Source organism: Bipolaris victoriae (assembly GCF_000527765.1).
Source record: "Bipolaris victoriae FI3 unplaced genomic scaffold scaffold_136, whole genome shotgun sequence".
Taxonomy (NCBI): Eukaryota; Fungi; Ascomycota; class Dothideomycetes; order Pleosporales; family Pleosporaceae; genus Bipolaris; species Bipolaris victoriae.
The window spans coordinates 22,626-36,613 of record NW_014575256.1 but is presented as its reverse complement, the minus strand read 5'-3'; the positions used below and the strand labels follow the sequence as shown (position 1 = coordinate 36,613).

At 51.5% G+C, this 13,988-nt stretch overlaps 5 protein-coding genes across 5 annotated transcripts; 3 read left to right on the top strand and 2 right to left on the bottom strand.

Moving 5' to 3' along the window:
• Positions 1–418: 418 nt before the first annotated feature.
• COCVIDRAFT_42182 (hypothetical protein) lies at positions 419–5,234 on the top strand (the record flags this gene model as incomplete). The annotated part of the gene is made up of 7 exons (XM_014696048.1): positions 419–481; positions 535–1,954; positions 2,011–2,063; positions 2,767–3,123; positions 3,212–4,047; positions 4,096–4,849; positions 4,983–5,234. The coding sequence occupies 7 exons, from the start codon at positions 419–421 to the stop codon at positions 5,232–5,234; spliced, it is 3,735 nt and encodes a 1,244-aa protein (XP_014551534.1).
• A 591-nt stretch (positions 5,235–5,825) lies between these two features.
• On the bottom strand, positions 5,826–6,428 carry COCVIDRAFT_30951 (hypothetical protein; the record flags this gene model as incomplete). Its single annotated transcript, XM_014696047.1, has 2 exons — positions 5,826–6,230; positions 6,300–6,428. 2 exons carry the CDS (start codon positions 6,426–6,428, stop codon positions 5,826–5,828), a joined length of 534 nt encoding a protein of 177 aa, XP_014551533.1.
• A 383-nt stretch (positions 6,429–6,811) lies between these two features.
• Positions 6,812–9,250, top strand: COCVIDRAFT_30950 (hypothetical protein; the record flags this gene model as incomplete). Its single annotated transcript, XM_014696046.1, has 1 exon — positions 6,812–9,250. One exon carries the CDS (start codon positions 6,812–6,814, stop codon positions 9,248–9,250), a length of 2,439 nt encoding a protein of 812 aa, XP_014551532.1.
• Positions 9,251–10,103: 853 nt separating this feature from the next.
• Positions 10,104–12,611, top strand: COCVIDRAFT_112655 (hypothetical protein; the record flags this gene model as incomplete). Its single annotated transcript, XM_014696045.1, has 2 exons — positions 10,104–10,705; positions 11,090–12,611. 2 exons carry the CDS (start codon positions 10,104–10,106, stop codon positions 12,609–12,611), a joined length of 2,124 nt encoding a protein of 707 aa, XP_014551531.1.
• Positions 12,612–13,098: 487 nt separating this feature from the next.
• COCVIDRAFT_42179 (hypothetical protein) lies at positions 13,099–13,758 on the bottom strand (the record flags this gene model as incomplete). Its single annotated transcript, XM_014696044.1, has 2 exons — positions 13,099–13,311; positions 13,363–13,758. 2 exons carry the CDS (start codon positions 13,756–13,758, stop codon positions 13,099–13,101), a joined length of 609 nt encoding a protein of 202 aa, XP_014551530.1.
• Between the last annotated feature and the right edge of the window lie 230 nt (positions 13,759–13,988).

Below are 13,988 nucleotides of genomic sequence, written 5' to 3'. Positions count from 1 at the left end.
TGTCGGCTACTGTGTACTTACTTACTCTATGCTAGCGCCCTTTTGTTCTGCCCGTGTGGACCCTGGTTCTCCCTCGGCCCAGCCAGCGGTGGGGGCCCTCGTCATGGCGGGACAGGTGAAGTGAGGCTGAGGGTTGGTTGCTTTGGCGGGCGCAGGCAAGCCGTGGAGAAGCCCCAGAAGCCTCCGCCCCCTACTCTACTCTTGCTTGTCCACTTCAGCCTCATCAGCAACCCGCCGTGTGCAGCGCCAGGTAGCAGGCAGCAGGCAGCAGCGCTGACAAACACAATTCGACCACACATTCTTCACCCATCACAAGACGCCCATAGCAAAACACCCACACCACCACACTCGGCCTCTTACTCCCGGCCAAGATCATATTCTCCGGCAGGCGAGCGGCTCTCGTCGCACAGCTCACAAGATGGCGTCCCGGCTAGCTTTCATGGACTTGTCTGTCGACTTGAAGACGCTCGTCATTCAGCACGCAAGTATCGCGTAGCCTCTGTGTGGCTGCTATAGCTGACCCTCATATCGTAGATCAACCGCCCGACCGACCTCAAGAATCTATGTCTCACATGCAAGCAGTTGCATGAGATTGCTGCCCGCCAGCTCTACTACGAAGTCACTCTCGACGTCGGCTCGCCTAACGATACGCGCCTCGCAGCCTTCCTCAACCCTAGGAACATCGGCCTACAACATGTGCGCAAGCTGGACCTCTACCTTGCAGATGTGCTAGACAAATGCAACCAACAACAGCAGGCCAACTTTGCCATTCGCATGATTTTGGAACTGCTGCCAGAGAATCAGTTGGACAAGTTCTCATGGCATCCCTGGTCGCCCTTTTCTGGGGACAACCTGGTCTTGCTGTATCGAAAGCAGAAGCGCATGAAGTGGCTGGAAGGCATTTCTCTGGACCGCAATGTTTTGGAGGAGCTGCAGAAACTGCCCAATATTGACAAGTGCTTTGAAAATGTGCGCAAAATTGGCCTATACCCGGACTCACGAGAGGTTCTGGAATTTTGTCACTTTCTACTCAAGAACACAGCCAAACGCACACTTGACAAGATAACATTACACGCCAGCTTTGATGAGCTGGATTCGTCCATTACCACGCGCGAGTTGAACGACACGGTCAATGAGCCTGGTCTGATTACTTCAACCATGTTCAGCCACATGCAGCCTTTCGCAAAGTGTACGCCCATGGCCCTCAAAGAGATCACACTACAAAAGCTACATTTGCGGTACGCGGCAGGGACATACTGCAAACTGATCGATTTCCAAACGATCAAGAGCATCCGTGTGTTTGGCTGCTCAGGCGCCGACGCCCTGTTGGCCGAACTGAGCAAAAGCACGAAGCTTCCCGACAAACTCGAGACACTGGAACTCAAGCACGACGACAATACGGAAAACGATGGGCTAGGTGCTATTGACGGGTTTCTTTGCCTAGTGTCTGGAATCAAGACGTTGACACTGGACCTGACGTACGTCAAGGCGCTGCCGGCTGCTGCGGGCATTGTGCGCCATGGCAAGACGTTGAAGAGCCTGAATGTGCATGGTAGCACGGGCCCCGAGAGCTGTGACGAGGAGCTCGTGTACGACTATTCATCCTTCTCGCAGATATGCAAGGACTGCACTTTGCTAGAGCAGATTTCAGTAGCGTTTCCTGCCGTGAGCGTGGTTCGAAGCAAGAACGATAGCTTTGTCAACTTTGAAAACTGCCTGGGTGACCTTTGTCATCTGGCCACACTGAACATTACAACGTGGCCGACCAACAGTCCTTCGTCAAGCAAACTGCCGCGCAAGATCTATGAGCATCTCCTTGCCGGGCTGGCGCAACAGGGGTTTGAGCGCAGTTCGGACCATGCCAAGGAGCAAGGGCGCTCATCCAAACTCGGACTTATTGCCTTTGGCTCGTCGGACAAGGTCTACGACCGCGAGGATAGTCAGAACCAAATCAGTGAGTAGCTGGCTGGGTCGAGAGATGTGGGATAGGCGCTAACAGCGTGCGTGTAGTATTTGTCAAGGGGCGGCAGATTGATCCGCTGGGCAAGGAAACATCGACGGCTGTGCAGATTGGGTGGTGTCTGCGCAAGTATGTTGATGCTGGGGACAAGTCGGACGTGCTTGATTTTTCCCTTACGCGAAGCACACGCCCGCCGACACGCAGCTCAGCGGACAGCGACGACAGCGATTGACAGACACGACGAGGCGAGGGGCTGGAGTGGAACCCGGCCGTCGTGAATGCGTGGTAGGGAGTGTTGGGCGGGCAACAGTGGAGGCAGGATGTGTAGTACTTGCTAGTGGTATGTATGGCCAAGCAGGGCATTGTATTGGCGATGACGTGTGTGGTGGTATCAGGACGCAATGGGACGAACATGTGTTCACAGTGTCGGAGGATTTTGTTGGCTTTGGATCGACATCGCTTGGGGATGGTGCAGTGCATGGGCATGGGCATGGACATAGCCCACGCCAGGCCTTTTCTTTGGTCGCCTCGGTTGTTTCCGTGTGTGGTCGGACCGCGACGTCAATCTCACCTGCGTGTGCAGTGGCAGGCCAGTCCAGTCCAGTCCAGTCTTGTTTCTGCTCTTCGTCTCCCGTCCGTGTCTGGCTGCGCAATGCGACGAGTCCCAGAGGGACACTGTAGTACAGCCTGTCCCAGCTCCTGCGCCTGCGCCAGCTCCGGCTCCTCGCTGCACCCCACGACGCCTCGTCTGTCTGTGTCCCGAAGTTGACGCGACGTCACCTCGCCTCCTTCCTACGCGGCGGGAGATATTCGGAATCATGAAATCCCCAGACTCGCCCCAGTACCTCCCACCCCAGGACCCGCACTACACCTATTCCCCCGCCCACGCCCTCGATGCCACTCAGCCAGCACAGCCGGTCCAGCCGGTCCAGCAGCCACCACCACCACAGTCTGTTCGTCTGCCCTACCCCCACGATGCCGCCTTTCCCAAGCTCGAGAACATCAACGAGGTGCTCCAGGCCCAGCAGGCCCAGCAGGCCCTCCACGCAAATCATGTGCTGAATTCGCCTCAACTCCAGCCCCAATCCCAATCCCAACCCCAACAGTCCAAGCCAAACAGGCTACGCAAGGCCTGCGATTCCTGCAGCATCCGCAAGGTCAAGGTATGCCACGCTACGCGCCCACACGCCCCGTACATGTACCTGTACTGGGCCCACACATGTTGTTGCTGACTCGCGCCCTCTGCTCCAGTGCGATGAATCAGGCCCGCCCTGTAGGGCCTGTGTAGCTCTTGAAATTCCATGCACATTCGATCGCCCCAGCCGACGACGCGGGCCTCCCAATAGACACGCCGAAGCCATCAAGCGGCGGCGCGTTGCCGGCATAGACTCGGAAGGGTCAGCGCCCGAATCTCCCACCAGTGCCGCCCACGCCTTGGCCCAACTCCAGTCCTCCCAGCTCCAATCCTCCCAGCCAGTCCAGCTCTCTGCAGAGGAAATATGCGCCCTCCCCACCCTCAACGCCCTAATTGACGACTTCTTTACCTACATACATCCACTATGTCCCTTTCCCCATGAGCCCTCGTTTCGCGAAGCATGGGGTCGCAGAGAAGACTTGACAAATCCCTCCTTCCTCGCCCTGCTGGCCTCCATGATCGCTACCTTGGTCGCCTCTTTCCCCCGGAAACCGCGCCTGCACCTCAACTCACAGACGCGCCACGAATACCCAAACCATCTTGCCCTGGTTGACAAGTGCAGAGACGTTTGTGCCCGCGCGCGGGGCCCTGGCTACCTCGATCGTCCTTCTCTGAGTGTGTACGATGCTTGCACAAGTTATTTCCTTGGCTTGACTGGAGCCTATGTCTTCCAATGGCGGCAGCTGCGCCTGTACATGGCCGAATGCCTGACCATCATACGCGGCCTAGGCCTCCATAAACCCGAACTCCAGGGCTATACTTACCTCGGCGGTGTACCTAATGCCTGGGGCTCTAGTGGTCCCAACTTCGATGGCTCGAGGGAGGCCAAAGTCGACTACATCACAGAAGAGATCGGCCGTCGCGTCTTCTGGACTGTCTTTGTTGGTGTGCGGTAGGTTGTGCCCTATCTCTAATCTCAATAATTGCTAATTTCAGTCAGGACCATACAGCAATTGGGTGCGTCTTTTGGAGAGCTTGTGATTGCGCCTGCAACGCCCAGCGAGCCTCTACCTCCTCTACCACGAGAAGTAGATGATGTGCACATCTTCCCTCACGAAATCCAGCCACAGCAAGACGGTGTCGTCTCAATGCTCACTGGTTTCAACATTAATGTGCGCATTTATCTTTCATACTCTTCGCTCGCTACAGCCGAGATGGCTTTCGGTATTGATGAGATATTCGATTGGGACCGACAGCAGCGCGTTTTGCAGCAAAGCTTGCAGCGTTGCAGGCAGATTTTGCAAAGCATACCAGAGGCACTGAAGGTTCGTCCCAAGACTGGGAAAGATAGCGAGGTTGAGCCACAGAAACCGTACCAACCGCCCGCAACCGAGTACGCAGGCATGCGAGATCCTGCAATAGATGATTACCACAAGTCAGATGCTCCTGATACACGACGCTACGAGATACAGAAAGCAAACATATACGCTAGCCATTTGGCCACCCGCTCCCACTTGGTTGAGAAGTATTTTCTACAACTAGAAAAGTATCGAAGAACAAAAGCCCAAGCGAGTCTGCAGACCTCTACCAATGCGATTGCCGCAGGAATCGACAAGTTTGTATCTGACACAACAACTGACCCTGAAGCTCTCGAAAAGACAATGTCCGAAGAGCGCGAACAGGTAGTCAAAGACCTCTTAGTGGTACTAAGCAACATCGACATGGTTAACATGGAGCCCAATGGTGACTCTTTTGTAAGTCTACACATTCATTTGCAAGACTTAGGTTTCCTCTATCAAGTCAGACACCTGGTGATATCCTCCGTTATGTTTTTTTTGCATCAAACACCATTCGTCCGTTCGTAAGCTTACAGGTCGTTCAACATAGATACAAAAAATCCGGTCCATTGCCAGCACGCTGCTTGACGTACCTAAAGAAAGAAAAGGTAGTGTAGCGCAACAGCATCAAGATTACCTGTACAAATTCCTGGATATACTAAGTAAGCTGGAGAGAGTAAGCCCAGAAGTTAGTGATCTCAATGGCAGCAGCTTTGACGAAGAAAGTGAGTTGCGCTTGTGGGCAGATTTGAGGGACCATCAATTGAGATTCCAAGAGCATGGGGGTATTTATGGCTTTTGATCAAGCGGCAGCTCGGATGGAATCTGAGCTGAGCAAAGACCAACCTTGTTCAAGATATCCATCACACGAAAGCCTACCACTCCTGATCTTCCACCAGCCACATTTCAGGCAAACGTCCGCAACCAGCCTTTAAACGAGGGCCTCGTTCACTAACGACGTTTGCCTTTTCCCACTCATCTTGAGCAGGTCATCACTATAGACTAGCTTTGAATGCAATCATGATGTTAGATGTTTATATAGTATACTGGATAATATGGATTTTCTCTCAACGTAGAGCCACTTTTCGCATGTACGTTGGTTCATATTGTAACTCCCTTCTCTTAGTTCTGGTCATGTTGAGTGATGTTTAGAGAAGACATGTTCCCACCTCTGCAAATTCCAAGTATCTATACAATGCCCTTTCCAGCAGTGACCCAGTGTCCAAAGGTGCATGTGCCATGTCCAAGCTCCATCATCCGATCCTTGTCTTGTACAATAGACAAGAATTTGATCTGGATGCTCTCGCTGCGTCTCATATTCTGTACTTCTAAGCCCCCCTCCGAAATGACTCGGGCAGAGCAGCAACGAAAATCCGAAACTCTGTCCATCAGCCTATGGCACGACGACTACACCCAAGCTTCCAGCCTGTCCTACGATGCTCCTCGCAATTCCCTCGAGACTCAACCCGCTTAATCGCGTCTCACTATGCTTGATCTTGGCAATCTCATACACGTGCTTTAGGCTGACAGTACCCACCGTACCCTTGACTGCATTTCCCACCATTGGACTACTCGTTGACGTTTTTCCCTTTTGTCCTTCGTGGTTGTTCATTGGCCCAGGAACGTTTCCTGCACCCCGTATCTTGTTCTTGGTTGGTAGTACACCCGCCGCACTTAGGAGGAGGGTCGCAGTGGGTGGTGTGCGAAGCTGGAAGTGGAATGAGCGATCGGGGCGGACTGTGATGCGCGCAGGTATCGGCGTGCCCGCTGTATAGTGTGCTGTTCTTGCATTGAACTCCTGACATTAGATTGTCAACTGGATGGTCTTGCGACAATGGGTCGAGGTAGAGATCTTTGTGTGACATACTTTGCAAAAATCCATGCTCTTTACACCTTTGCTTCCCAGCGCCGGTCCTACAGGCGGTGAGGGAGACGCTTGACCTGCGCCTACAATCAATTTGACAATTTGATCTTTCGCTATTGCTTTTCGCGCCATGATGTTGAAGATGTGCAATGTGGTGGCGGTAGTGGGTGCGTTTGGGGAATTTGCGGAGAGGCTCGGAGGTGCCGGTCACAGGGTTTTCTGCATCAGGTTCAATTCATCTTTTTTGCGGAATCAACCCATTTTCACACTTTTCTTGGAATTTCTTCATTTCACTGGATGATTGCAATGTTTACAATGGATAAATTGACTTTGTGTAGGATGATGTAGGTGCCTATTGTTGCACGTGACAGCGCGAATACGCTAATTAGGGACGCGATGCTGATCCGCCACCTTGGAGCACCGAGCAACACTTCTGCACTATTCTTTCAACTTTCACCACATTGTCCAAAACGCCTCATAAAATCCTGCCGAGTTCTTCGGTGTAGTGATTCATCATGCATCGGCCGAAATCACTCGCAACTGGCGAGGCTACGCCGTTGAAGCCTGCAGCGCGTCTCTATGGTGGCACTCCACAGTCGACCGAGCGTCTAATCAAGCCATTTCGATGTCCAGGTTCAGCTACAGTGTCGCGAGTATCAGAAAAGCCAGCGAGGAAGAGGAGGAAAGTTGATTACTCTGGCGCTGGTGGTGAGGATGGGGAAAGTGATAAACCATACTCCAACGAGGATCGATTAGCCCTCGCCACACGAGACGCGAACCGATTCCCAGTGTTCAAACCCAAAGACAAAGAGACTGCATTCAGGGCAAAATTTATTGTGCCTCTAGTCAATAAGGACACCGGAGCATACAACCCAAACCGACCAGCGCCTCTACTGGGAATGCGAACTGGAACTGTCTTCGTTGCACGACCACTGCATGATCCCAGTGGAGAATTTGCAATCGTACTATACGATCCAACTGTTGACGATAAGCCTGAGCCGAAACAAGAGCCTGAGCCCAAGGAAAGCCAAACTGAGAAGAAGGAGCTAGATGCTCCACTGGTTCATAAGAGTTTGGCTGAGATACTGGGTTTGAAGAAGAAGGTAGATAACGAGCGGCCGCGTGTACCAGTGGTGATAGATCCAAGGCTTGCCAAGGTTCTGCGACCCCATCAGGTCGAAGGAGTGAAGTTTTTGTACCGAGCCACAACTGGTATGATTGATCCAAAGGCGAACGGCTGTATCATGGCCGATGAGATGGGTCTCGGCAAGACATTGCAGTGTATCACGCTGATGTGGACGCTGTTGAAACAGTCGCCTGAAGCTGGCAAATCCACGATACAGAAATGTGTTATTGCATGTCCCTCAAGTTTAGTGAGAAACTGGGCAAACGAGCTGGTGAAATGGCTGGGGAAAGACGCTGTTACCCCTTTCGCGATCGACGGAAAAGCGTCGAAAGAAGAACTGATTCAACAAATACGGCAATGGTCAATCGCATCTGGACGCGCAGTTGTTCGGCCAGTGTTAATTGTGTCTTATGAAACACTGCGACTGTACGTTGACGAATTTGGACAAACGCCAATTGGATTGATGCTTTGCGATGAAGGTCATCGATTGAAGAATGGAGACAGCTTAACTTTCACGGCCTTGAACAGCTTGAACGTACAGAGACGTGTTATTCTCTCCGGTACGCCCATCCAGAACGATCTTTCAGAGTATTTTGCACTGCTCAATTTTGCGAATCCTGGTTACCTTGGTACACGTATGGAGTTCCGCAAGCAATTTGAAATACCCATTCTGAAGGGTCGCGATGCCAACGGAACAGACGCCGACGTGCAGAAGGGTAACGAGCGGCTCACAGAGCTATTGGGTCTGGTCAACAAGTTCATCATCAGACGAACTAACGACATTCTCTCCAAATACCTACCAGTCAAATATGAGCACGTCGTGTTCTGCAATCTTGCACCATTTCAAAAGGACCTATACAACCATTTCATTAAATCACCGGATGTTCAAAGCCTGTTACGCGGCAAAGGTTCGCAGCCCCTTAAGGTCATTGGCATGCTCAAGAAGCTGTGCAACCACCCTGACCTACTCAATCTACCAGAAGACTTGCCAGGGTGTGAAGACAAGCTACCTGAAGATTTTGTGCAAAAGGACGCACGAGGTCGAGACCGGGAGGTTAAGGTGTGGTACTCTGGAAAGATGGCCGTCCTTGACCGTATGCTTGCGCGCATCCGCGCTGAGACAAACGACAAGATCGTTTTGATTTCCAACTACACTCAGACACTCGACATTTTTGCCATGCTTTGCCGATCACGTGGATATGGCTGTTTCCGCCTAGACGGTACAATGAATGTTAGCAAACGACAAAAACTGGTTGACAAGTTCAATGACCCGGAAAGCCCTGAGTTTGTCTTCCTTCTCTCCTCCAAGGCTGGTGGATGTGGTCTCAATCTCATTGGCGCTAACCGACTTGTCCTTTTCGATCCCGATTGGAACCCAGCTGCTGACCAGCAAGCCCTTGCTCGTGTGTGGCGTGATGGCCAGAAAAAGGACTGCTTCGTGTACCGCTTCATCACCACCGGTACTATTGAAGAGAAGGTCTTCCAGCGACAATCTCACAAGCAGTCGCTCTCGTCCTGTGTTGTTGATTCTGCAGAGGATGTAGAGCGGCATTTCAGTCTTGACTCACTTCGTGAGCTTTTCCAATACCGCGATAATACGACTAGTGATACCCACGACACCTTCAAATGCAAGCGATGCCGAAAAGAGGACGGCAAGCAAATTATGAAGGCTCCGGCCATGTTGTATGGTGATACGAGTACTTGGAATCATTTTGTTAACGATGGGGAGACGGGCGCACTTGGCAAAATTCAGGATTTGTTGCTTAGACAGGAGACGGCGAATGACTTGAAGGACGTCAGTGCTGTATTCCAGTATATAAGTCATTGAGCCCCAGGGTTGGGGCTTTACTTGGACTAGTAGGAGTCTTGCTATGGGTCATTTGTATTTGTTCTTGTGTTTATAGCGTTCATGAAGCATGACATTGCGAACAACGTTTTTAATGAGCGGGGCATAAAGAATAGAACAAATTCATAACTTGAAGAAAAAATACCATTGTAGCATTTGAAATGGTCAGCAGTGCGCCTCTTAACGGCTTCCATTGTTTGCATCTGTCTGGCTCATAGTATATTAAATTAATTGTTTTAGAAAAGAATAGTAGGCTACACTCTAACCAGCTACACATAGGTATTAAAAAAACCCAACTTTGTAGTTAATGTATAGTTATAGTTAGATAATTTAGAGAAGAATTACGTTAGTAAGAGTCTACTTTTAAAACTCTAGGAAATAGTTTAGTAGTACTACTAAAAGCCTCTTAAGGTATATCCCTGTTAGGCATACCGCTATTAGGTACGATAACCAATATACGGTTATGACGAAGGCAGTAACAGCGAACTACAGTTGCGACGAAAGCCGCAACAGCGAACCGTAGTTGCAATAAGGGCACGCAGTGTAGCAGGGTGCTCCGATGCCTACAAACTCGCAATATCGTCAGTCTGTCTCTCCCACCTCTCTTACCTCTCTTACTTCTGTTACTTCTATTATCTCATCTATAGATGTACGCCAATAGGCGTGACGACTAGGTTAACTGTGGGTGTAACGAAGGCAACCGAACAGCCCCTTAGCGTGACTCGGCTTCCGCTGTTCTCCCGCCACTTGGCCCGAGCTTCAACATTTTGTAGAGAGCTTCGTTCGCTGTCCACCACCCCCTTACGAGCAAGCACATATACACCAATCACCCATCATGGATCCAAAACGCCGCAAGACCGGCGATCAAGACGTCAGCGCGCTCCGCCTCGCGTCGCGACAAAAGTACCTTGCTGAACGAGAGGCGCAACAACTCGCCATCCTCCGCCGTCAAGTCGCCGATGAAGCAGAGGAGGAAGAGAGATTAGGATCCAGGCTATCAGAGAGGGAGCGCAAAGAGTTTGCAAAGAACAGAGAGACTCTGAGGTTGGCCGAAGCAAGAAATGCCATTGACGAGCACCGCGATGGGTTCATGATCCCCGATGCCGACTTCTCGAACAAGGCCGAAGTGCTCAACCGTCGTGACGATGCGAGCCACTTCAAGTCGGAATACCAGCAGTGGGAGGAAGACCAGATGAACAAGATCAAAAGTCAGACCAAGAAAGCCGAGCGAGTGCAGGAGGACGACTATGAATTCGTCTTCGATACTTCGAATCAGATTCAATTCCAACAAGACATTTCGAGTCGCATCGATCCCGCTAAACAGGCTCTCCAAGCCCAACTCGACTCGGCGGAAAAGCGGGCCAAGACTATTGATGAGGTTCGCAAAAGTCTACCTGTTTACAAGTACCGCGAGGAAATACTCGATGCCGTTTCCAAGTATCAAACACTTGTTGTAGTCGGTGATACTGGGTCGGGAAAGACGACGCAAATTCCTCAATTCGCGGCTGAGGCTGGCTACACGAAGACTGGATCGATTGCAATCACACAGCCCAGACGAGTAGCAGCCATGAGCGTGGCTAAGCGTGTTGCAGAAGAGTATGGATGCAAGCTAGGTCACGAAGTTGGCTACAGTGTCCGTTTTGACGACAAGACAAGCGACAAGACCATTGTCAAGTTCGCTACAGATGGTGTACTTCTACGCGAGGCTATGACCGATCCCTTATTGTCAAACTACTCTGTGGTGATGATCGACGAGGCACACGAGAGATCAATCGCTTCAGATCTTCTGCTCTGCCTATGCCGTGAAGTTTGCCGTGCCAGGCCAGAGTTCAAGCTGCTGGTCCTTTCTGCCACGATCAACGCATCCAAATTCTCAAAATATTTCGACGATGCACCTACGTTTTATGTCGAAGGCAGGACCTTCCCGATTAATATTCTCTACACGAGCGCCCCAGAAGCCAACTACCTTAGCGCCGGTATCACGTCCGCTCTCCAAATTCACTTGGCTGCAGAGCTTCCGGGAGACATCCTCATGTTCCTTACCGGAGAGGAAGAGATCCAAGCTGCCGTGGAGAACATAGAAACAACCATGAAGAAGTTGGGCGGGCGAGCTAAAGAACTGATTGTTTGTCCGCTGTACAGTGCGCTTCCGCCAGATGCACAAGCTAAAGTCTTTGAGCCTACGCCACCCAATGCCAGAAAGCTGGTCATTTCTACCGACATTGCTGAGACATCGCTAACTATAGACGGCATTCGCCATGTCATTGACTCGGGCTATAGCAAGCAGAGTAATTACATATCGTCAAACGGCATCAGCTCGCTGATCGTTAGCCCCATTTCTCGTGCAAGCGCCAACCAGCGGGCAGGACGTGCTGGACGCACAAGCGAGGGATATTGCTACCGCCTGTATACAAAACACGCCTTCTACAATGAGCTCAGCGAAACTACTGAGCCCGAGCTACTGCGCGCAAACCTGGATGGTGTCGTCTTGACGCTAAAGGCTTTAGGCATCGACAATCTGCTTGAGTTTGAGTTCCTGGATCCTCCATCAAGCACATCTCTTATCAAGTCTCTGGAGAATCTGTACGCGCTGGGAGCTCTGGACTCTACTGGAAAATTAACTCGACTTGGCCGACGAATGGCAGAATTGCCACTTGACATCAAACTTTCCAAGGCTATACTTGCTTCGGAGAAGTACGGCTGTCGCGAGGAGATACTGTCAATTGTCAGTGTGTTGGGAGAGTCAGCCTCACTTTTCCTCCGGCCAAAAGACAAAAGAGTGGCGGCAGATGCTGCTCGAGCCCGCTTCAGCAGCAAAGAAGGTGGTGACTTCATGACGTTTCTCAATATATGGGACCAGTTTGAGGACAGTGGCTTTGACAGTCGATGGGCGACTGAGAATTTTCTACAGTGGAGATGCCTCAATCGAGCTCGCGACGTGCGCGACCAGTTGACCAAGCTCTGTGATCGCGTCGAGGTACCATTTTCCAGCTGTGGTAGCACGAATCATGTTGCTATTCGTAAGTGCATAACATCAGCTTATTTTATCAATGCTGCCAGGCTAGCACGCGACGGATTGAGTTATCGTGCAATTTCCAACAGCGGGATGACCATCTTCATACATCCATCGTCAAGTTTGATCGAGAACCGTCCAAAATGGATCGTCTATTTCGAGATCGTAGAGTCGTCCAAGACTTATGCACGAGCCGTTCTGCCTATCAGTCCAGAATGGCTAGTCGAGGTAGCGCCTCACATGCACACAGAGAGCTCCATTGGTAAGCTTGGCGACGACAAGAAGATGCCAAAGGAGAAATCGATAGTTCCGGCGACAGGACGACGGTGAAGTAGCTCTGTACGGCGTGCGAAGGAGAGGGGAGGGGTAAAGATGTCGTTTTCTATCCACGCGGCAGTGCTGAGCTAGTTTGGGATATTGATAACATCACGTGGATCTTCTCGAACAATGAGACCAGGCCTACACCCCTAGCGTCCAGGTATATTGTGGGAAAGAAGTCGGCCTCTCTTCTGTTTCAAAAGCATTGGAATTAGGCGTTATGGTAATGGGAAGGGCGAACGCTTGCTGATATGATACCCTGTGTGAATTGTTTTTTTGGGGGGGTGGTTTCCTTGGGTACAGGCTCGCGCATGCCTCTACGGAGTGATTTTGAAAAATAGACCGTTTCAATGACTGAGATCCAATACAAGGGGAGCAACTTCGGTGAAGGCGGATCGGCCATATATGATTACTCAAACAGTATAATACAGGGTGCTGGCAATTGCAACATGGTGCAGGTGAGCTACCGGTGAACTAGTTGGTGTGGGGAGCATAGCGTTCATTCTTGTGGGGGTTTGGGTGGGTCTGGCAGCTGTGACAGGCGATTGTCACCTTTGGGCGTAGAGTCGGCATGGAAATGTGCAGAGCGAGGCGTAGAAGTGCCGTCGTCCCAGAACTCGACGTCGCCCTCGGCACTCAGAGAACCTTTCTTGATTAGGCTTCCCTTTTCGCGCATGAGATCTTCGATGGTAAGGGACTTGTCTGAGAAAACCTTTATGCAATGAGCGTGTGTATCTGGGTAGAAAGCTCATGGTAAGGGTACCTTGAGATGGTCGCTGATCAGATGTCTGTTCTTACAGCCTGGACACTGGATTAAGACTGTTCCATGATGGTAACCCTGCTTTGATAATCGGTGCGACGAGCGTGTCTTGCAGACGTTGCAGGTGAAGGTGAGCTCGTACGAGGGGACTTGGTCGCGTTCTAACCGTGAGTCTGGGGCAGTGGTGGACGTGGGAGCGGCCGTGTTTGACTCGAAGCGGACAGTGGAGGGGACTGGCGCTCGCAATGGTGCGGGCGCTGGGCGGAGGACAGTGAATGTTTGCCGTGTGTGCAGGAAGCGTTTTGCGGACGCTGGGATGCGAGCAGTAGAGACGTTTAGTCTTGTCCCAGGCACGGCACTTCGGGCGAATGCGCGCAGTAAAGACGGTGAGGAGCGCATGGCGGCTGTCTGGGCGTGGAGTTTGAGATAGCAGGTCATGCCCGCGGGCAAAAGAATGATTAAAGTTGATCGACCGCCAAGCAATGACGATGACAGCCGCGGCCATTCAGCGGGGACTCTTACCTGACCTCATCCCTCATCTCTCACGCCTTTGCGCACCTCTCCAGCCATTCTTTTCCGATTCGTTGTTTCTTTGCGGCGCACGAGCATGCTGGTGCTCTGCTAAACAT